Source organism: Stegostoma tigrinum, chromosome 31 (assembly GCF_030684315.1).
Source record: "Stegostoma tigrinum isolate sSteTig4 chromosome 31, sSteTig4.hap1, whole genome shotgun sequence".
Taxonomy (NCBI): Eukaryota; Metazoa; Chordata; class Chondrichthyes; order Orectolobiformes; family Stegostomatidae; genus Stegostoma; species Stegostoma tigrinum.
The window spans coordinates 33,284,953-33,309,008 of NC_081384.1; the positions used below are offsets into that span (position 1 = coordinate 33,284,953).

The 24,056-nt window shown below is 42.7% G+C and overlaps 1 protein-coding gene across 1 annotated transcript in view; it reads left to right on the top strand.

The window, feature by feature from the left end:
• The window catches only part of myo1d (myosin 1D), a 486,267-nt gene that overhangs the window by 350,304 nt on the left and 111,907 nt on the right, over positions 1–24,056 (top strand). The window contains exons 20-21 of the mRNA XM_048560821.2: positions 186–299; positions 8,850–9,004. Coding sequence (XP_048416778.1) covers positions 186–299; positions 8,850–9,004 — 269 coding nt within the window. The remainder of the gene's footprint in view (positions 1–185; positions 300–8,849; positions 9,005–24,056) is intronic.

Sequence of the window (24,056 nt, forward strand, 5' to 3'; positions counted from 1 at the left end):
CTGGGTTGTCGTCATTCCCCCTGAACCTGAAGGAAAATTAATCCCCCCACCAGCACAAAAATTAGGTCCAAATTTGTGCTGTTGATTCCATGAGGCTTTGCTACGATTATTCCCATACAATTTTAAGAGCTCAGCCTTGGATTGGTTTTAATACATATTCTGTACTTGTCTTTATCTCACTACAGATAAATCGATTTAATAAATCTGAGGACCGTGCCATTTTCATCACTGACCGGCATCTATACAAGTTGGATCCACTGAAGCAGTATCAAGTGATGAAGACTATTCCTTTGTATAATGTAGGTCACACTCCAGTGAAGTCTGACTGAAATGGCTGTGTATAACAGCAATTTCTTTTGTCCGTCAGCCTCCTTTGTTTTTCCCCACTCGCACATTGTGTCTTGATCTGCTTGATAAGACAAGCCAGGGACCAGCTGTAATGGCTCTGCCATGTCACTGTATAACTGACCACCGTTAGACTTGAGTGCATTCTCAACTAACTTGGGGGACCCTTGTATTTTCTTCAGGCCTGTGTTAGGAAGCAGCTGCAACATTCTCAAACCCCCACGTTCAGATCCTCCCCCACCTGATGGCCCAATAATTTATCATTGCCATTTGGGAAATTGCTGGCACAGATCTGCATCCGGCCTTTTTGCGGTGCAATGAACTATAACACAAATACCTACAACCGTAGATTTGATGAGCCTGATCTGGGGAAACCAGCCCTAACATGGAAACCTAACTGTGCAGCAAAGATTAACCAAATATTTTTTCATCAGATGGCCAAAAGTAAGCCACTACATAAAGACAGTGAAATTCTGTAATGAAGCATACCTCCTTCAGAATTGGATTGAATATAACATTCATGCATGACTATGCATTGAAACCCAATAGCCTTAATACCATAATAGCCACTTCTTCCTTCAAATAATCTTTGTCTCATCTTCTATCTTTACAAACAGAAGCTGATGAATATATCCTGAATATCAATCAATTTAAAGCCAGCAAAATGAACTGATTTCTTTTCAAGAAATAAATGGGCAGAATGTATGTTTGAATTAATTTATTAATGATATTTAATTTTTATGAAGAAAAGGGTGCATTATTAATATATAATCAATTATTCACAGATTAAATCCAGTTTGTTGTATAACTGATTTCTGAATTAGTTTCCTTTTCATCTATGAAAAGGGGTCGTATTTGTCAGCTTTGTGTGTCTTGTCCTGCTCAGAGATGGCGTGTTTAACAGTTGAAGATGAATTTTTTTGCAGCAGTTTCACCCGGATGATCCTCGATAAATTCATCTTACTGTCAGAATAGTTCAGTATCAGCATTTCCGTGGTAACCCAGTTTCCATAGAGATCTCCTTGGAGCCTGCATCAGCTGATGTCTCACTGTGAGATGTACAGAGTCACATTGAACATAAAATAATCGCATTGCTTGACTTGCAAACATCAATGTGTCTCTCTAAATTAAAGGATAGCTGCAATAATCACTGTGGGTAGGTCAAAGAACATTGCCACTTCCAAAGACAGCATCAATTATGGGAGGAATTAAAAGTTAACTGTTCGAGGATCTCAGTAACATTCACCAGATTGTATTTTTTGGCTTGACAGTGAATAATCTGATGAATTCAACTATTGTTTATTAGTCTTCAGAAAAGCTTTGCAGTGAGAACCATGTTGTAATCTTGGAAGCCGTTGAAGAAGTAGGAAGGGTTAAATTATTTGCTTTCCAGCTGTCTGTAGCTTTGCAGTGTAAGTGTTTTGGTGTTCAGGATGCGCAGTGGAATACTAATTGCTTCCTGAATATTGGTGGTGTATACTAACAGGCATTAAAGAGTGACAGATTGAAATGGGGTGACTGGATTGTGCCTGCGCTGCATTGTCCAATTTCAATTTATCTCTCTCTTGATCTTGAGATGCTTGCAGTTACAGCTGAAACCAGTTTAATAGACAAATTAAAATGACATCACTTTTCCTTTTATAAAATTCTGGCAAAAGTCCATATTGCTTCTGTTCTGTACAAAGCTGCTGTTGAATCTCCAGGAGAGAAGATTAAATACGAGAGGCTGGTTGGGTGGGGGAAGAGGGAATGTGATTGAGATTGCTTATATTATGTATTGATTTAAAACAAAAGCTTTTACAGTGGAGATGCATGGGAGGTCAGACGCCAAGATTTAAACCAATGTATTTCAGCGAGCTGAATCTTCATTTTTCAAAATTTATTATTTGTGTTAGCTGTAAAGAAAAACTAAATAATGGATGGGTTGCTCATCTTATTGCCTTCATGACTGTATCAGCTCTTTCAGAAATCATTATCCTCAACCTCTGCTGTTTGCCCTTAGCTTGGCATTGTCAATTATTCTCTGTACAAATCTGTCCTAGGTGTCAGTCACTCCCCTGATCTGACTTGGTGCAGTCGATCACTCCCTCAGTCTGACTTGGTGCACGCTGTCCATTAGTCCATGTGTAACTCCAAGCCCACAGGATCATAAAAAAAAGTATAGGAATAGCCTATTCAACGTCCCGCAAGTCTGTTCTGTCATTCTTCAAAATCATGGCTGATCAGGCTGTGGCATTAAGTCCAGTTTCTTGTTAAGACCCCAAAACCCTGTACTGTTTACTAGATCAAAAATCTGTCTCATTCAGCCATGAATATATTCAGTTGCCCAATTTCCACTGTTCTGAGGAAGAAAAAAATCTTACGTATCTCTTCTTTCACTGAATCTCACCTTGTTTAGAAATTGTGTCCCCCATTTCTAGATTCCCACCAAGAAGGAAAACATCCTCTCAGCAATCATCCAATCAAAACCGAAAGAAATGCGGATGCTGTAACTCAGGAATGCAAACAAAAATTGCTGGAAAAGCTCAGCAGGTCTGGCAGCATCTGTGAAGAAAAAAAAGAGTTAATGTTTCGGGTCCCGTGAGGAAGGGTGACCTGACCCGAATCATTAATGCTTTTTTTTTCACAGATGCTGCCAGACCTGCTGAGCTTTTCCAGCAGCTTTGTTTTCCTTTTCCCAATCATCCAGTCAAGCTTCTCAAAATCTTCTTGATTTCAGCAAGAATACTTTTCATTCTTCTAAACACCAATGGGTAGACGCCAAAGCTATTGAGTCTTCAGAACACAACTTTCAAGAAAGCTGAAAACATTGTGCTCAGGAATAAAAGAATCAAAGGATGTGGTGAGAAATCAGGAACAACGTACTGTGTTGGATGCAAAATAGAAGTTGCTAGAAAAGCTCAGCAGGTCTGGTTGTATCTGCAAAGAAAATAATCAGAGTGAACGTTTCGGGTCTGGCGAACCTTCTGGTGACTGAGCATAGAAGTTGCTAGAAAAGCTCAGCAGGTCTGGTTGTATCTGCAAAGAAGATAATCAGAGTGAACGTTTCGGGTCTGGCGAACCTTCTGGTGACTGAGCAGTGAGGAAGAGTCACCAGACATGGAATGTTAACTCTGATTTTTTTTCTTTACAGATGCAGCTAGACGTGCTGAGCTTTTCCAGCAACTTCTGTTTTTGCTCCTGATTTACAGCATCTGCAGTTCTTTCAGTTTATGCTATGTTGGATCCTGAGCCAGGATCAGGTTGAATGGTGGAGCAGGCTCCAAGGACCAAATGATCATCTACTTCTCCCATCTTTCTGTGTTAACTCCTTCATCCCAGGAATCAACGCAGTAAACTTTCTCCCAAATGCTTCCAATTACACTGCACGTGCTGTACAATTCCACGTCAAAAGATCTCTAGGTACCAAAAAGATGTTTCCATGAGCTGGATTGCGGAGAACAGAAATATGATCAAAGTTCCTGAACTATCCCACCTGCTGTTTTGTCAGCCCATCCCTTCAGCCAGGGCAAAATGTTTTGATTTTGATTGTTCCCGTGTTTTGTGAAATTTGTGAATCGGCCACAGAGCACAGTGTAGGAACAACAGTGTCCAGCACTGTTGATTGTCATCTTGTTGCAATGCTCCATTCCAATAAAACAACTCACAAAAGGCTTACACTGCAAAATAGGGCTGCTCAATCCTTTTTATTGTGCCCATGCAGTCTCTCTGCATAAACAACCCAGCCAGTACTCTCCCTAAATCCTTTTCCTGTAACCCTGAATTTGTTCTTTTGCTTCTTCAAAACCTTGAAAACCTTGATTGAATCAACCTCTACCACGCTCCCTCAGACAATGCATTCCAAATCATACTCTCACATTGCTTGAAACTGTGACCCCATTCTGATTCCTTGTACTGAAAAACGGTTGGCTCGACCCAGAGCATGAACTCTGATTTATCTCCACAAGTACTGCCAGATCTGCTGAGCTTTTCGAGCAGTTTCTGTTTTTGTTAAACTTGTGACCCTATAGTTTCTTCTGTCAGTCTTCCTGAAATTGTGTCCACTCATTGTTGGTCATTCCGCCAATGGGAACAATTTTTTTTTGTCCAAATCCCTTATGACCTTTATCACATCTATGACATTGGTTATCAGAGTTTTCTTCTCTAAGAAGAACAGCCTCTAATCTACATAAAAATTGAAAGAACTGCGGATGCTGTAAATCAAGAACAAAAACAGAAATTGTTGGAAATGCTAAGCAGATCTGGCAGCGTCTGTAAAGGGAAGAAAAAGTTAATGTTTTGGGTCCAGTGACCCTTCCTGGGAACTGATGGTAGCTGGGAAAATGTTAGCTTAGATGCAGAAAATAGGAACGGAATTGTTTTAGTACAATAAAGCTCAAAGAGAGAGCAGAGCAGTTGGATAGACGAAGGAGTTGATAATGAACGGCTAGGAGGGTGCGTAGTTGTGAATGGAGACTGTTCGGGACTGACAATAGGTAGTGTGTAATGGCACGCTATGATGTACGGAGCCAGGGGGCTAGGACATGGGAGAGTTAAGGCCCTAAAATTATTGAACCCAACATTGAATCCAGAGGGCTGCAGGGTCCCCAAGCAGAAAATGAGGTGTTGTTCTTCCAGCTGCGTTGAGCTTCGCTGGAACACTGCAGCAAGCCAGAGACACACATGCTGATCAGGAAACAGGGTGGTGTGTTAAAGCAGCAGGCAACAGATAGCTCAGGGTCTTTTTTGCAAGCCAAACGTGGATGTTCTGTGAAGTGCTCACCCAGTCTATGCTTCGTTTCCCCAATGTTGAGGACACCACATTGTGAACAGCAGATGCAGTAGACTAGATTCTGGGAAGTGCAGGTGAAGTAATGCTTCACCTGGAATGTATGTTTGGGCCCTTGGATACTGGGGAGGGAGGAGGTAAATGGACAGGTGTTGCACCTTTGCCGGTTGCAGGGAAAGGTGCTGTAGGTGGAGGCACTGTTGGGGGTGAAGGAAGATTATACTAGGGTGTCCCAGAGGGACCAGTCCCTGTTGAAGGTGGACAAAGTGTGGAGGGAAATATGTCTAGTGGTGGCATCTTGCTGGAGGTAGTGGAAATGACATATGATCTTCTCAATGTGGATGCTGGTGAGATGGTAGCTGAGGATAAGGGGACTCCTATTACTATTGCCGAGAGGAGGAGAAGGGGTGAGGGCAGAAGTGCAGGTAATGGGTTGGACCAAGTTGAGGGCCCTGTCAACAACGGTGCTGGGAATCCTTAGTTGAAGAAGTTGGATATTTTGGAGGCTCCCTTATTGAAATTGGCCTCATCTGAACATGTGTGACAAAGATGAAGGAACTGACAGAATGGGATGGAGTCTTTACAGGATGCAGGGGTTAAGGATGTATAGGCCAGGTAGCTGTGGGAGTCTGTGGGTTTACAGTGAATATGAGTGGCCAGTCTGTCCCCAGAAATGGAAACTAAGATGTCGAGGAATGGAAGGGAGGGGTCAGAGATAGACCAGGTGAAAGTGAGGGCAGGGTGGAAATTGGAAGTGAAAGCAATGTACTTTACCAATTACGGATGAGAGAGGGAAACAGCACCAATGATATTATCAATATGTCAGAGAAAGAGTTGTGGGTGGGGAATGGAACAAGGAATGCTCCAAGTATCCCACAAAGAGACAGACTTAAATCAGGTACTCAAGGCCACCCCTCTGACCTGAAGGAAATGGGAGGAGTTTAAACAGAAGTTGTTGAGGGTGAGGATGAGCTCGGCCAAGTGGAGGAGGGTGGTGGTGGGTGGGGATGGATCAGGTTTTTGCTCCAGGAAGAAGCGGAGAGCCCTACAATCCTCCTGGTGGTGAATGGCAGACACATTGTTTCAACCTGCTCCTGTCCCAGAGAACTCCTGTCTTCTGACCTTGACTCAGTCTTCTCCTCCCGGACTAAACCCTGCCCACGTTCATCCATGATTCCTCTGACACTTTACTCTGGTTTCAAAACTTCCAGTTTGCAGATTCCAGCCGCTGCCTCTTTATCATGGACATGCAATCCCTTTATGTGTCCACCTCCCACTAGGAAGGCCTTGGAGCTTTTCGCTTCTTCCTGAGCAAAAGCCCTCCACTAGGTCTGACCCATTGCCTGCACTTTTGACCTCACCGATTCTGTTCCCTCCCACAACAGCGATAGGGTTCCCCTTATCGTCACTGACCATCCCATCAGCATCAGCATCCGCATCCAGAAGATCATCAGATGCCAGTTCCACCACCTTCAGCGAGATACCACTACTGGACATATTCCACTGCACTCCATTGTCCACCTCCAAGAGGGATCATTCCCTCTGGGTCACCCTGATCCACTCTTCTTTCACCAATAACACTTACCCTACAGCACCTTCCCCTGTGACCGACGAAGCTGCGACACCTAAACATTTACCTCCCCAGTATCCAAGGGCCCAAATACACCTTCCAGGAATCTAGCCTACTGCATTTGCTGCTCACAATGTGGTCTCCTCTACATTGGGGAAAGGAAGCATAGACTGGGTGACCACTTCGCAAAACAGCTACGTTCTGCTCGCAAAAAAGACCCTGAACTAACTGTTGCCTACCACTTCAATGCACCACCCTGTTCCCTAACCAACATCTCTGTCTCAGGCTTGCTGCAGTGTTCCAGGGAAGCTCAACGCAAGCTGGAAGCACAACACCGCATTTTCCGCTTGGGAACCCTGCAACTCTCTGGACTCAATATGGAGTTAAATAATTTTAAGGCCTCAACTCTCCCATGTCCCAGCCCCTTAGCCCATACACCAGGCCTTGTTGCCATATAGCCTGCCATTACACACTACCTATTATTGGTCACTAATAGTCCCCATTAACAACTATTCACCCTCCCAGCCAGATCATTATCAACTCCTTTGTCTATTCCACTGCTCTTCTCTCTTTGGGCTCTATCCTATTGTTCGCTGTCTACCTTGTCCCCTTCCTATTTTCTGCATCGAAACCAACATTTTCCCAGCTACAGAGCGAAGGGTCGAGACCTGAAATGTCAGCTTGCCTGTTCCTGTGATGTTGTTTAGCCTGCTGTGTTCATCCGGCTCTATACCTTGTTTTCCCAGCTAGCATCAGTTCCCAGGAAGGGTCACTGGACCTGAAACTTTAATTCTGACTTTTGTTTCCTCACATGCTATCAGGCCTGCTGAGCATTTCCAGCAACTTCTGTTTTCGTTCCAGTCTCTAATCTATCTCCATATCTCCACAACCCCACTCCAGGTAAAAATAGATTTCAGCCCAGTGTCACAGATGAAAGTATCCACGCATCTCATTTGACCATGTTAACAATAAACCTATGACTTTAGACTTTTCCTATTTAGTTGTTTTCTGTTTCTCTTTGTCTCTGAATTTTATTTTCTTTGCAAATATTTTGCATTATTTGCCCTTTCCTGCCCACGTGCTGAGCTTAAATATTTTTTGAATCTGCTTGAACTGATAACTGGGCATTGTGCTTTGGATATTTTCTCTGAACAGACTAGTAAGTTAGCATCTGTGATGTATCAGTAAGGATGGACAGTGTTTCGAGTTGTAGGTCTGTGTGTTAAGATGAGGAGAGCTGCTTCTTGAATTTTGGCATGGAGATGACTATTTCAAAATGAAAACTAAAAGAACTGCGGATGCTGTAGGTCAGGAACAAAAACAAAATTGCTGGAAAATCTCAGCAGGTCTGACAGCATCTATGGAGGAGAAAACGGAGTTAACATTTCAAGTCTGGTGACCCTTCCTCAGAACTTCTGAGGAAGGGTCACCGGACCTGAAACGTTGACTCCGTTTTCTCCTCCGCAGATGCTGCCAGACCTGCTGAGCTTTTCCAGCAACTTGGTTTCATTTTGGAAAAAAAAACATTGCATGATCTTTTTTATATGCTGCCTGTTGTACTTGGGTGGACACTTGATTCCTTTTGAAAAGGTGTGGTACTTCTTGAAATTCAATGACTATTTTAAGTGCAATATAACATTTCTAAATTGGACTGATTCTAGTTAGCTAGCATTAAGTTTTGAGATCTAGGTATTATAATAGTCACTTGTAAATATCAGCAACATTTTCAACAATAGCAATAGTGTGATGACACTTACAAAGTGCTGCTTTTAACAATCACAAGGTGTGCTGTGATACTCAATAGTCTGTCGTTCTTTAACTATTCCTGGAAAAGTCACCAAAGTAGTGAAACTAAAATCAACAAGAAGTCCAACACATCATGTCCCCAGCATCTGCTGTTCAAATAGGCAGATAATATTATGATTCTGTGTCATGGTTTGGAGCTTTTTAAAGAAGTAAATAAATGTAATATTCAGTGATTCTGTTGGTGACATGTCATCGGAATCTGTGGCTGTATGGATAATTAGCACAGATACAATGAGTCCAGTTTGTTTCTATTAAAATCGTAGAATGAATTGTTAGTTTCTGACAAGTGCATGTGGTACAGCACGGAAAGATGTTGTCAGTAAGTTAGATTACAGCATTGTATTTCTCCCTCCTCTGCAGGTTACTGGGGTGAGCGTATCAACAGGAAAGGATCAGCTTGTTGTGTTCCACACCAAGGATAATAAAGACCTCATTGTGTGCCTTGATAAAATGCAGCCAGCCAATGAGAACCGCATCGGCGAACTTGTGGGTGTTGTGGCCAATCATTTCAGAAGGTTAGAGGAATTGAAAATGTCTCTGTGCTTTGAAGTGGGAAATCACACACTCTCTCAGTGTGCCACTAAAGTAGGTGTAATTGATCTATCTCATCTCTCCTTCCAAACCCTGCAAGGACCAACAGGATAGTCAAGGTTTACAATTCTTCCACACCTAAAACATCCATTACTAGTGACAACATTCTGTGGTACGGCACATTAATACTCTTAAAACATTGCTACCCAAACTCTTTCTTACTATGACTCTATTTTGCAGCTTGAAAATTGTTGTGATCCTTTGGTGAATACTTGGAGGGGTCAGAGTGGCATTGGGTGGGAGTTGGAGGCGGTAATGGTAAGAACGAAGAGAACAACGTGAAGGATGGTGATTTCAAAAGTTCGACTCCCACTTTGGTAAATGCTGTTCTAAAGTGATTTATGATTTAGGAGCAGGAATAGGCCCCTGAGCCGACTCCTCCATTCAAATAAGATTGCAGCTGATATGATTACGCCACGTTCCCTTCTAACACAGAAACGATGCACATCCTTGCAGATCAAGAATCTATCTACGTATGTTTTAAAGATAGTCAACCACTCTGTGTTTTCACCACCCCTCGAGGAAGAGAATTCCAAAGTCCCACAAGCCTCAGGAAAAAAATCCTCTTCCTGTTAGTCTTACAAGACTGATTTTTAAACAGTGACTTCTGATTCTAGATTCTCCTGTAAGCAGAAACATTCTTTCCACTGCACCCTATGAAGACTCCTCAGGTTCTTGTATGTTACAATAAACTCACCTCATAGTCATTCTAATCTCCAGTTGATACTTGCCATATCTGTTATATTAGACTGCTATAACCCTCGCTTTAGGACCTCGGATCCAGATTTGTTTCACTAATTTTTAAAGTTCTTTTTGATTCAGCAAGGTGGATTTCCTGGTCATTTTTAAATGATTACTCCTAAACCAGTCCTTTTAATGTAAAGAAAATCATGGGGATCGTACAGGTTCTTATTTTGCTTTTTCTTTCATGAATTGGTATCTGGCCCAGATAACAACTCAAAACAGGTATGTCAGATGTATGTGCACGTACAGTTGTGTGCACGTAGACAGACTGGTGAAGGAATAACAAACTTAATGGATAAACTTTCTTTCTTCCTCAGGAATTATGATTTGGTTAATCATTGTATCTCTGTATGGAGGATCCCCTCAGATATTGCTGCAATTTCTGCCTACAATGCATAATACAGGGCCTCGGTTTTCAGTTCTCACCAAGTAGTCCAGTCAAAAAAAAAGTCATTTTACAGGGAACCAACTTTACCATGACTTTAATATAGAATTCTAAGTATTCCATCGACACAACAAATCATTGCAAAGTTGGTGTGTCAAAACAGTGAACATTGCTATCATTTGTATCAGGTTCAAATTAAGTAACTAAGACTGTTAGCAAATGCATTCATTATTTTGTACTTATTTTGTATTTTATGGCACACTAAGCTGCATCAAAACAGGGTGTAACCTGCTTAATCCCACAGCAAGCCAAGAACTTCAGTCAATTCAGGCTGAAAAGGTACACTACTTAAATTACCATGCTACTTAGAACATAGAACATAGAACAATACAGTGCAGAACAGGCCCTTCGGCCCTTGATATTGCACCGACCTATGAACTAATCTAAGCCCGTTCCATATGCTTATCCAAGGACTGTTTAAATGCCCCTAATATGGCTGAGTTAACTACATTGGCAGGCAGGGCATTCCACGCCCTTACCACTCTGAGTAAAGAACCTGCCTCTTGACATCTGTCTTAAATCTATCACCCCTCGATTTGCAGCTATGCCCCCTCGTACAAGCTGACATCATCATCCTCAGAAAAAGACTCCCACTGTCCACCCTATCTAATCCTCTGATCATCTTGTATGTCTCTAAATCCCCTCTTAGCTGCCTTCTCTCCAATGAGAACAGACCCAAGCCCATCAGCCTTTCCTCATAAGACCTTCACTCCAGACCAGGCAACATCCTGGTAAATCTCCTTTGCACCTTTTCCAAAGCTTCCACATCCTTCCTGTAATGGGGTGACCAGAACCGTACACAATATTCCAAGTGAAGCTGCACTAGCATTTTGTACAGTTGCAGCATGACATCACGGCTCTGGAACTTAATCCCTCTACCAGTAAAACCTAACACACCGTATGCTGCCTTAACAGCACTATCAACCTGAGTGGCAAGTTTCAGGGATCTATGTACATGGACACCAAGATCCCTCTGCACATCCACACTACCAAGAATCTTTCCATTGACCCAGTATTCTGCCTTCATATTATTCTTCTCAAAGTGAATCACCTCACATTTATCTGCATTGAAGTCCATTTGCCACCTTTCAGCCTAATTCTGCAGTTTATCGAAGTCTCCCTGCAACCTGCAACATTCTTCCACACTGTCCACCACTTCACCACTTTAGTGTCATCTGCAAACTTACTAACCCATCCACCTATGCCTGCATCCAAGTCATTTATAAAAATGACAAACAACAGTGGTCCCAAAACAGATTCTTGTGGCGCACCACTAGTAACCGGACTCCAGGCTGAATATTTTCCAGCAACCACCACTTTTTGCCACCTTACAGAAAGCCAGTTTCTAATCCAAACTGCTAAATCTCCCTCAATCCCATGCCTCTGCATTTTCTCCAATAGCCTACAGTGTGGAACCTTGTCAAAGGCTTTACTGAAGTCCATGTACACTACACCAACCGCCCTACCCTCATCCACATGCTTGGTCACCTCCTCAAAAAACTCTGAGGTTTGTGGGACACGACCTGCCCTTGACGAATCCATGTTGACTATCTACAATCAAATTGTTGCTTGCAAGATGATTATAAATCCTATCTCTTCTAACCCTTTCCAAAACTTTTCCAACAACTTTGCAACAGATGTAAGGCTCACTGGTCTGTAATTACCTGGGTCATCTCTACTGCTCTTCTTGAACAAGGGAAGAACGTTTGCAATCCTCCAGTCCTCTGGTACTAAGCCTGTAGACAATGACCACTCGAAGCTCAAGGCCAAAGGCTCTGCCACCTCCCTGGCTTCCCAGAGAATCCTTGGAAAAATCCCATCTGGCCCAGGGGATTTTAGCTACCTTCACCCCTTCTAGAATTGATAACACCTCCTCCTGACTAACCTCAATCCTTTCAAGTCTCATAGCCCGTGCCTCAGTCTTCTCCTCTACAATATTCTCCTTTTCCTGAGTAAAACAGATGAGAAATAATCATTTAGGACCTTTCCAATCTCCACCGGGTCCACACACAACTTCCCACTTCTGCCTTTGACTGGCCCTATTCCTACCCTAGTCATCCTCTTATTCCTCACATACCTATAGAAAGCTTTAGGATTCTCCTATTATTCTACCTGCTAATGACTGCTCATGTCCCCTCCTTGCTCTTCTTAACTCTCTCTTTAAATCCTTCCTAGCTAATCTGTAACTCTCCATCACATCATCTGAACCATCTCATATCAACGTCACATAAGCCTCCCTCTTCTGCTTAACAAGAGGTACAATTTCTTTTGTAAACATGGTTTCCTTACCTTATCACTTCCTCCCTGCCTGATAAGGACATACCTATCCACGACACGCAATATCTGTTCCTCAAACCAGCTCCACATTTCGATTGTGCCCATCCCCTGCATTTTGCTACCCCATTCTATGACTCCTAAGTCTTGCCTAATCGCATTATAATTGCCCTTCCCCCATCTATAACTCTTGCCCTGTGGCTTGCTCCTATCCCTTTCCATCGCTAAACTAAACGTAACTGAATTATGGCCACTCTCTCCAAAGTGCTCACCTACCACTAAATCAAACACATGGTCTGGTTCATTACCAAGTACCAGATCCAGTGTGGCCTCCCCTCTTGTCAGCCCTTCAACATACAATGTCAGAAAACCCACCTGCACACATTGGACAAAAACTGATCCATCTGACATACTGGGGTTATAGCATTTCTAGTCAATGTTGGGGAAGTTAAAGTCTCCCATAATGACCACCCTGTTCCTTTCACTCCTGCCCAGAATAGTTTTGCCAATCCTCTCCTCCACGTCCCTGGAATTTTGCGGAGGCCTATTAAAAAAAACTCCCAGCAGTGTGACCCCTCCTTTCCTGTTTCTGACCTCAGCCCATACTACTGGAACTACACCACAGGTTCCCATCCCCCTGCTGAGCTAGTTTAAATCCACCCGAATAGCACTAACAAATTTCCCACCCAGGATATTACTACCCCTCTGGTTCAAGTGGAGACCGTCCTGTTTGAAGAGGTCCCACCTTCCCCAGAATGAGCCCCAATTACCCATATACCTGAAACCCACCCTCTTGCACCATCCCTGCAGCCATGTGTTCAGCTGATATCTCTCCCAGTTCTTCACCTCGCTATCACGTGGCACAGGTAACAAACCAGAGATAACAACTCTGTTTGTTCTAGCTCTCAGCTTCCACCCTAGCTCCCTGAAATCCTGCCTTACATCCCTATCCCTCTTTCTACCTGTGTCACGATCCCAGACATTACGGACCCTGGCACCTGGGAGGCAACACACCAACTGTGAGTCTCTTTCGTTCCCAACAAACCTTCTATCTGTCCCTCTAACTATTGAGTCCCCAATGACTAACACTCTCCTCGTTCCTCCCCCCAACCCCCACCTTCCCTTCAGTGCAAGAGGGGCAGACTCTGTGCCAGAGACCGGCACCCCAGTGCATGGCCCTGGTAAGTCATCTCCTCCCCCCTCTTCTCCCCCCACCTCCCCCAAACAGTATCCAAAACGGGATACGTGTTTTTCAGGGGAACAACCACAGGGGATCCCTGCGCTGATTGTTTCTCCCCCCTTCTAACAGTTACCCAGCTTTCTTCGTCCCTAAGAGTAACTACTTCCCTGTAACAATTATCTATCACAGACTCTGCCTCCCGAACGATCCGAAGTTTATCCAGCTCCCGCTCCCGCATTAGTTCCCTAATGCGGCCTTGGAGGAGCAAGAGTTGGGTGCATTTCCTGCAGATGTACTTGGATGGGACACTGATGGCGTCCCTCACCTCAAACATCATGCAGGAGGAACATTCCATACTTGGCCATGCTAAATTGCCCATAGTGTCCAGGGATGTATAGGCTAGATGATTAGCCATGGGAAATGCAGGGTAACAGGGATAGGATAGAGAGGTGTGTCTGGGTGGGATGCTCTTCAGCAAGTGGGTCTAGACTTGGTGGACCAAATGGCCTGCTCCCATACTATAGGGATTCTATCGACTTATACTATGCTACTTACATTTATTTAGCATCTTTAACATAGTAAGACATCTTAAGGAACTTACAGAAGCAATAACAAGGAAAATTTTACTCCAAGATATTGGGTCAAAAGCGGGAAGCTTAAGGACTGTACCTTCATGGAAGCTCAGGACAGAAAATCAAAAGCTTGGTCAAATAAGTAGTTTTGAAGAAGCATTTAAAGGGAGGCACTTTAAAAAAAAATCCTTTTGCACGTGCATATTAATAAAGCAACATCATGATAGATATGAAACCAGTCAATAACTCTGAAATGTTGACATGCAATTAGATTTTGGAAATAATCATACTCATACTGTTAATTAATACATTATATTGTATAACACATTTGTGAACAGAATTGGGATTATTTTGTGCCGTGATTATTGTGCTACGATCAATGAGAGAGTTCACAAGTACAAAGCTCATTGAAATTGACGGCAACATATTTGGTAAAGTTGACCATGGAAGCTGCAGTTTTGTAATGAAAATCCAACCAACTAACTTCAGGGATGAAAATTGCCTCCTGACCTACTCTACAGAGGACCCTGTATACTCTCTGAAGTGGCCTAGAAGCTGTAAACTACCCACTACAAAGTTAAGACCACTGCCCATGAGTTATTTGCAGAATTCCTGGACTCTGATCCGCTGTTGTAGCTACAGTATTTATAGCTGCCGGCATGCTGAATTCAGTGATAGTAATGTAATTGAACATCAATGGGAGTTGATTAGATTCTTTGGCTGAAAATAGTCATTCCTTGCCACTTATGCAGCACAAATTTATGACAGATGGTGACGCTTACCACAAAAGGATTGTAAAGTTGCTTACATAGGAGTTAATAGTAATGTCAAAGCAAATTGCTGAACTTTTCATGGTTCAGCGCTGTAGTTTAAAAGGATCAAATATTTGTTTTTCAGACATTTGTTGCTTTAACTTAAAAAGAACTAAACCAATGGAGACATGATAATCAGGAGAGAATGCAAACCCAGAAGTTCCAAAATGCATTAAAATGTGAATTGTCCTGAGGAATTGGCGACCCTGTAGTACAGTTCTTGAGTAACCTTTGACAAGCAATGACCAGATTTTCATGACGAATATCAGAAATGAGAGTCCGGAAAGTTCTTGACCCTGCAGACACACTGCCATTAAAGAGGCTCCCACCCAGCAGGCGTGGTTCCTGGGAATGTTGGGTTTGGAGGCTGGCATTGATCACACTACCTCCAGAGGCAAACCCCAGGTGGCAAGGGAGACAGACAGGTGATGTGGCTGGTTGAACCCTGAGAATGACTGATCCAATGAACCTAGCGAACAATTTTGGCACTTCTGCAAAGGGGAGTGCAAATTTCATTTTACGGACATCTTTTGTTCACCTGTAATTTATTCTTTCTTAATGGTTTTCAATGCTGATCTATTTACGTGAAATTAATGGATCTGAACATTTTTTGGAACTGAAATTATCAATAACTGTGATTGGTTGATAGCTTTACGATGAGATAAAAAGGGCAATGCATGTCAACAAAAATGTTGAGTGACTTTTACTTTGGTGGCTGACTCAGGCCTGGAGTCACCCAGTGGTTCACAATTCCTCTGTAGGACACACCTGAGCCCATCAAAATTGCAACGTTGCGTTTGAAGTGGCTAGCCCCACAATGGAAGTGCAAAGTGGGACTGTTGCATGTAGCTGACTACGAAAACACCTCTCCCCTGCCAAAGAAAATTGCCAGAAATGGGAATGTGGAGAGCAACTAGAGCCGTAACATTTGAGCCAAAATCTCAGATCAAGATGTAGCTGAACCTTTAAAACTGAAGTTACAAGGTTTATTTTGTGAACTAAGTGTTAATCCTGTTGATTCAGCTCAAACTCTGAAAGCAAGATGATTTGCAAACATGCTGTAATTACAAATAAAGTCTCTTAATGTGAGGACCCTGTAGCAAACAGAACACTTTGCTCATCCCTTCATTGCTAACCAGAAGGCACCAGACGACTTGCATGTACTGATTAGATGTATTACAGGGTTAGTGTACCTCTCTCGATGTGTTTGTATTGCATAGTAATGACTGCACATCCATCCTTCGATCCGATTGTGCTGTGTGTCAGTAAGAGAAAGCTGTGGACACCTAGTCAATCAGGTTAGCTGTGTGTCATGTACTTCTGGAAAAATCTATTGAGTCATAACAAGGGTCAGAGTGTTAGTTTACCTCTGGCAAAAGGAATCCTTTCATGCATTTGTTTAAACTACCTGCATCTGCTAATCCAGTAATGGATTTGTTTCATTGCTCGCCTAATGCTGTGTTTACTTTCACACAGGATTGCCAATGTCAGCTCTGACATCAGCAGTCCTGCCATCCAATTGAAAGGCATTCTCCATGAGGCTGCCTCATGGAGAACCTGAGACCCACCGAATAAATTGGTATCTACAGGTGAAGGCTGTATAATTGCTGATCGTCATGTGAGAACTGCCACTGACATGGAGGCAGCCAGTTTTGTGGCCATTGGGTGGATAAAGTGCTCAGTCTAGCTGTTTAGTACAGAGAAGCAGAATTTCCACAGCCTGGATACGAAGGGTTTCAAATTAAATTTAAAGCAACAACTAAATGTGTGAAGCAGTGTGCAGTCATGGGCATGTAGCACTTTGATCTCTAAGTTGCATCTCAATTGCTTAATGCTTTGGCCATCTCAGAAGTTGCCCCAAAATATTTATGTAGACAATATTATGGCATGAGATCCTGAGACAGTATTGCACAGCAGCATTTTCTGGAGAAGTGTCCTGACCCAAAAATCAAGTTTTCCTGCTCTTCCGCTGCTTGGCCTGCTGTGTTTATCCAGCTTCACACCATGTTATCTTGGATTCTGAAGCATCGGCAGTTCCTACTATCTCTGGTATTTTAAGGCTGTTCTGTCATGCAAGTGTAACCATCAAATAAAGAAAGTTCACACACTCAACTTAACATTAAGATGTATTGTTCCTATAAATCGACAGCCATATCAGTTTTTGTTGAAAATTGTCATTTACCCATCATGCCTACTCTGACTGAGTGAGTAATCTACTTACTCTAATATTTCCCTGCCCTTTTCCCATAGCCACACAGATTATTCACACATTTGCCCAATCTCCTTTTGAAAATTGCTGTTGAAATTGCTTCCATCCCCATCTCCAGATGCACATTCCAGATTATAATAACGTGCGGCATGGTGGCTCACAATCCCAGGGACCCTGGTTCGATTCTACCCTCAGGCAACTGTGTGGAGTTTGCACATTGTCCCTGTGTCTGCGTGGGTTTCTTCCGGGTGCTCTGGTTTCATCCCACAGTCCAAAGGTATGCAGGCTAGGTGGATTGGCCATGCTAAATTGCCTGTGGTGTTCAGGGTGTGTGGGTTATAGGGGGAATGGGTCTGTTTGGGATACTCCAAGGGTCAGTGTGGACTGGTTGGACCAAAGGGCCTGTTTCCACACTCTAGGGATTCCATGATCTATATTGCTATATTAAGGAAACACTCCTCATCTGCCCCTTGGCTGTTTTGACAATTATTTTTGTTTTCTTTGTGCCAATTTCCTGCTTTTACCCCATTGAGGTTGACATTCGTCTGACTGAGTTGCCTGATGAAGCAACAGAGACAATTGAAGAAGCTAATCTGGTTGCAATTCTTTTGATTCAGTTTGGCTTTAAGGATTTTTTTGTTCTCCGGTTACCACCTGCCACTGGAAGCTATTTCTTTATTTGCTTAACCTTCTCTGTTCTAAGGAAATTAATGCATCTTCTCAAGTTTTTCTTTCTAACTGAGGTTTCTCATCCTGTACCATTCCAGTCAATGTTTGCTATCACCTCTCTGAAGGTCCTAACAACTCTTCTGGAGTATGGTGCCCAGAAGTATGGTCACCATATTCCAAGTACAAGAACAGTGGTCTTTAAAGGGTTCAGCAAACTTTCTTGCACTTGTACACAGTGCCTGTTTCTAAACCAACGATCTCATGCTTTTTTTAAATTCCTTATTCCTTTCAGATATTTTTGTACCTCAGTGCCCACTCTCTCTATTCTTACATATCCTTCAAAGTTGAATAACTCAGTTCACATTATCTACCTTCTTACCGAAATGGTTCCCTTTGTATTCCTCGACATCACATTTCACTTGTTAACAAGCTCTCTATCTCATCAGCCCATGTGCTTCTGCAATCTGTTACAATCCTACTCACCATTTGCTTTATTTCTGAGTCTTGTGACATCTGCAAGTTTTGAAATATGTCCTGTAGGCCCAAATTCAGATTACTAACATATCTGAATAAAATAACAATTCCTGCAAGATGATGCATTTCCCTCCAGTGTGATAAACACCCTTTTACCTGCTTTTCTCTGCTTTTTGTCCCTCAGCCAAATTCAGAGCCAAAGGCTGCTTATTATATGCTCTAACTAGGTGTGTTTTGGATTGGTGGAGGGGTGGAGAGAAGAAGAGTGACCCATTCCTACCCTTGCACTGAGCCCACCCCCAAAATACAAAGGATATGGGGATGGACACCAAAATTGGCAGCCCACCCATCCTGTGACAGTACTCAAATAGTCAATGAAGCTTGTTAAAACCTCAGTTGACCCCAATATTATCCTCCCATAACATAGCTGGCGAGGGTGAGAGAGTGGGATTCTCAGCATTTTTAAGTTACTTAAAGTGGCAGGAAAGAAAGAATTTACTATGGATAGAGGATAACCCTTTCCCATCAGGAGCACTCCTCCAAAATTCCTCCTCTTTGCCACCCACATGTTCTTTAAAACTCATTCCTTATTCACCACACCCTCCCTCCCCAAGTTGTGGAAGAATACCCATCCCAAAGCCACAGAATATGCCTGTATTTGGGACCCCTGAGTCTTCTGTGGATCTGTTTGCAGTCTCAGAAGTGCCTATTATGGAGCACTGGCACTGCCAAGTAATCTGATTGGCTGGTCTTTCCTTCACAGCTGCCCAAGCTTCATCTGTATTTTCTGCCCTTTACTGCCAGTGTCCACCTCACTCCATAAGTTTCAATTTTGTTTAAAAATCCTTAACACCAAACTGAATCAAAAAAATTTTAACCAGATTAGCTTCTTCAATTGTCTCTTTTGTTTCATCAGGCAACTCAGTCACAGGAATGTCAACCTCAATGGGGTAAAAGCAGGAAATTGGTACAAAGTAGAGGTGCTCATTTGAAGAGTCGGTGCAGGCATGATGGGCCAAATGGCTTCCTGCTCTATAACAATTGTGTGATTATCAACAGATGTTGCAATTTGAGAAGTAATGTTTCAGTTTTGTCCAGTTTTGGGCAGGTTGCATTTTGAGTACTATCTTTGGTTTCGGCTTTAATTCTTAGAGAATGCTTGGAAGGAATACATGATATGTTCAACAGAGTTTAATGAGTTAATTATTTGAGAGAGGTTGTAGAAGCTTGACTTGCATTCCTTTGAGTTTTTAAACAATTGAGGAATAACTTTCTCCCAGCTATCTATACCTGGCATATGCCTCCTTTTTCTTAACCAGAGCCTCAATATCTCTAGTTTTCTAGTGTTCTCTACTCCTACTAGCCTTGCCCTTCACTCCAACAACAGCACATTGTCTCTGAGTTCTCATTATCTCACTTTTGAAAGCCTCCCACTTGCCAGTTTGTCACTTTATCTGCAAACAGCCTCTCCCAATTAACTTGTGGGAGTTGTCTACGTGTGGAACCACAGGAGATGGGTGAAATACTAAAGAAATATTTACTGCATTTACTGTGGGGACAGACATGGAAGCTAGGGAACTTACGGAAATAAATAGTGATGTCACACTAAAGAAGAGGGGATGCTTGAGATCATAAAGTGCATAAAGGTAAGTAAATCCCCAAGACCTGATTAAGCATATCCCAGGACCTTGTGGGCATCTAGGGAAGAAATTGCAGGGCCTCTTGCATCTACAGCCATGGGTGAGGTGCTGGAAGACTGGAGGCTGGCTAATGTTGCGCCATTATTTACGAAATCCTACGAGGAAAAACCAGGGAGCGAAAGACTGGTGAGTCTGGAGTCAGTAGTGTTACTTTCATGCTGTATGACTCTGCAGCTTAAACCAAGTGCTTCAAATGATTAAGAGTAATAGGAGACCAGAAGAGACACCATTTCCTCTGATGTGAGAATCCAGTACAAGGGGTTAATCTTCAAATCAGTGTCACAACAGTTCAAGAATGAAATCAGGATGCATTTTCACACACGTTAATGATGCTGTCTGGCCCTATTGCCTGCGGAAGCAGGCCTCAATGAAATGTTCAAGACTGAGATTGGTAGATTTTTATTGGGTATCAATGGATGAAACACTGTTTTAGGATAAAATCAGCAGAGGTGAATACACACACACCTGTTCCTACATTCCCATGAATCAAATGTGGAAAGTTAAGTATGACCCAAACTGACTTTGCCCACTTCTGTATTCTCGCCTCTGCACAGTCCTTTGGATTTCTTCATTTAATGCGAAATCAAGGTGCTTTACATCCAAACACAGCACTGTCTTTCATACAACCTGATTTGGAGCAAGGAAGTATGTTATTTCTTTAATGATAGTTTGTAAAAGTACACATTCTGCATGAAACCTTTTTCAGTTGTCATCATAGATCATAGAAACCCTACAGTGTAGAAACAGGCCCTTCGGCCCAACAAGTCCGTAGCAACCCTCAAACATCCAACTCCAGACCTGTCTGCCTGTAACCCACCTAACCTACACATCCCTGAACACTATGGGCGATTTATCATGGCCAGTCCACCTAACCTGCGCATCTTTGGGCAGTGGAAGGAAACTGGAGCATCCGGAGGAAACCCACACAGACACGCAGACAATGAGCAAACTCTACATAGACAGTTGCCCGAAGGTGGAATCGAACCAGTGTCCATGGTGCTGTGAGGCAGCATCACTAATAGTGCCAGGAACCCGGGTTTGATTCCACCCTTGGGAAACAGTCTGTGTGGAGTTTGTATGTGATGTTGCTAGTTATAATCCTTTGAAATAAGCATTGAGATATGCTGAATATTCTACAACTACATCCCTCCAAAAGAGAACTTGACACATTGCTTAGAGACGAGAAAATTTCCAATTTGCAGGTAAATTGCTAGTTGGTTGAGTTTACATGTTTTATATGAAATTTCTATTTGAAGCACTGGATCTGTAGTGTCCAGCATCAGAGGTAAATCCAATCATGGCTGATCTGTTTTGAGTTTCACTGACTTTTGAGCTTCATATGACTAATGATTTAAGCCTGCTGAGTCAGTGGAAATTCACCAGATTATCACAGTATGTTTGTCTGAAACTTAAGATGTCATTTTGGGACTGAAAGGATGTGTTTTCACATGCATCATTAGGTGACTCATCAAGTACAATTTAGAGTTATGCCAGTTCTGGGTACACTTACCAGTGTGCCCATTTATCACAGAGCAGAAAGATATCGGGGCCACAGCTGTTGCAGATTTGTATTTTGCTTTGTAAATAATTGGTACGAGCTTCAACAGGTGGAAATGGAGGTGACAATGACCAACCAGTAGACACTTGCAGGACCGTGTATTTCCTGTGATGTGTGCTATCATTAAAGATACTGTGACATTTTTTGTTTGAGATCCTGCAGATATCACTGAAGTTCACTAATTTTGACTCCGGAGAAGGGTTGGGCATAGTATGACTCAGTTGATAATTGTTGTGACTTTGTTTATTCTTTAAATTCTCCAACTTCACAATTGAGAGACTGTATGCACGTTTTTAATATTTGTGAATGCTACAGGTTTTTAAGACTGTTATTTTTGGAGTCAATTGCCAAAACTAAGATTATTTACCTTACAACCCAAAGTGAATAGAATTGAAGTCTTTTACGAGATGACTGGATTGGCTACACTCCAGCTTGAAAGCTTATTTGAATTGACTAAGGCTCATGGGGCTAGACGTGTCTATAAAACTGATTTACCAGATTTTGGGTTACATTCCAGGAAGCATTTCTTGTTCAAAATTGTTCTCCACCTTTGAAATAAGCATTGAGATATGTTGAATATTCTACAACTACGTCCCTCCAAAAGAGAACTTGACACATTGCTTAGAGAAGAGAAAATTTCCAATTTGCAGGTAAATTGCTAGTTGGTTGAGTTTACATAAGAGTCTTGGAGAACATTGTCTCCTAGAGTGGAGGGGTGTGTGTGTGTGTGTGTGTGTTGGGGAGCTGCCTTGAGGGGGCTGAAATTGAAATTTTCCCTGAGTTGCTCAGCCTTACCTTTTACTCTTACTCTTGTGCCTGTTATGTAAATAGTTGGGTTTGGGTGCATTACATTCAAAACTCAGCTGGAATATCTGGGAGTTGCACTTCAGAATTGTGCAAAAGTGTTGGAGAGAGTGCAAAAAAGAATCATGAGAATGATTATACAAAAAGACTATTAAGAATAGGCCATTCAACCTCCACCATTTAACAGGATCATGGCTGATCCAACGTTCCTCACACCCACTTTCCTGCCCTTTCCCTGTAACCCTCAATTCCCCTGAAGAACTTCAGTGATGAAGTTACAAAGCCCTGCCTTCACATTGAGAATAACCTCCATTGTGTTGTATGGCTCAATCACTGTGCTATATGGGACAGACTTAGAACAAACCTTGGAAGTCAAGACTGGGAACACATAAGGTGCTGTGGGTCATCAACAGCAGCAGAATTGTACTCTAGCACAACCTGCAAATTCATATCCTGGCATATCCCCAACTCAAAAATTACCATCACGCCAACAGATCAAATCTGGTTCAATGGATAGTGCAGGAGGGTATGCCAGGAGCACTACCAAGCATACTTCAAAATGAGGTGTCAACCAGGTGAAACTACCATGCAGGACTACTTGCACACCAAATGGCATAAGCAGCAAATGATAGGCAGATCTGAGCGATCCCACAAACAATGGAATCAGATCTATACTCCACAGTCCTGCTACTTCCAGTCGGGAATGGTGGTGGACATCTAAACAACTCATTGGAGAAAGAGGTTCCACAAACAGACCCATCCTCAATGGTGGAAGAGCCCAGCACATCAGTGCAAAAATATAAGAGAAGTGCCAAGTGGATGATCCATCTCAGCATCCTCCAGTGGTCCTGAACATCACAGATGCCAGTCTTCAGCTAGTTTGATTCACTCCATGTGATATCAGGAAATGGTTGGATGCTCTGGATACTGCAGAGGCTATGGGCACTGACAACATTCCAGAAATATCAGTGAAGATTTTTTCCCCAGAACTTGCCACAACCCCCAGCCAAATGATTCCAGTGCAGTTACAATACCAATATTTAGCACCAGTGTGGAAATTGTCCAGGTGTATCCTGTACATAAAAAGGACAAATCCAACCCAGCCAATCTGCACTCCCATCAGTCTACTCCCAATCATAAGTTAAGTGATGGAAAGCATCATCCACAGTGATATCAAGCAGCACCTGCTCAATGACCCCCAGTTTGAATTCCGGAGGTGAAGTGAATATGAAAGTCTTTGACATCAAGTCTGCATTAAACTGAGTGTGGCATCAAGGAGCCCTGGAAAAACTGTAGACCATGGCCAAATCTCCAGTTTGGAATCATAGCTGGCAGATTGGAAGATGGTTCTCATTGTTGGATGTCACCTTCGCAGCTCCAGGACATCTCTGCAGGAGTTCCTTAGGGTACCGTCCTAGGCCTAGCCATCTTCAGCTGCCACACAAACACGAGACTATGACCTTCACCAATAAGAACAATCTAATCACTGCCCCTTGATATACAATGGTGTTACCATCACTGAATGCCCCACTATC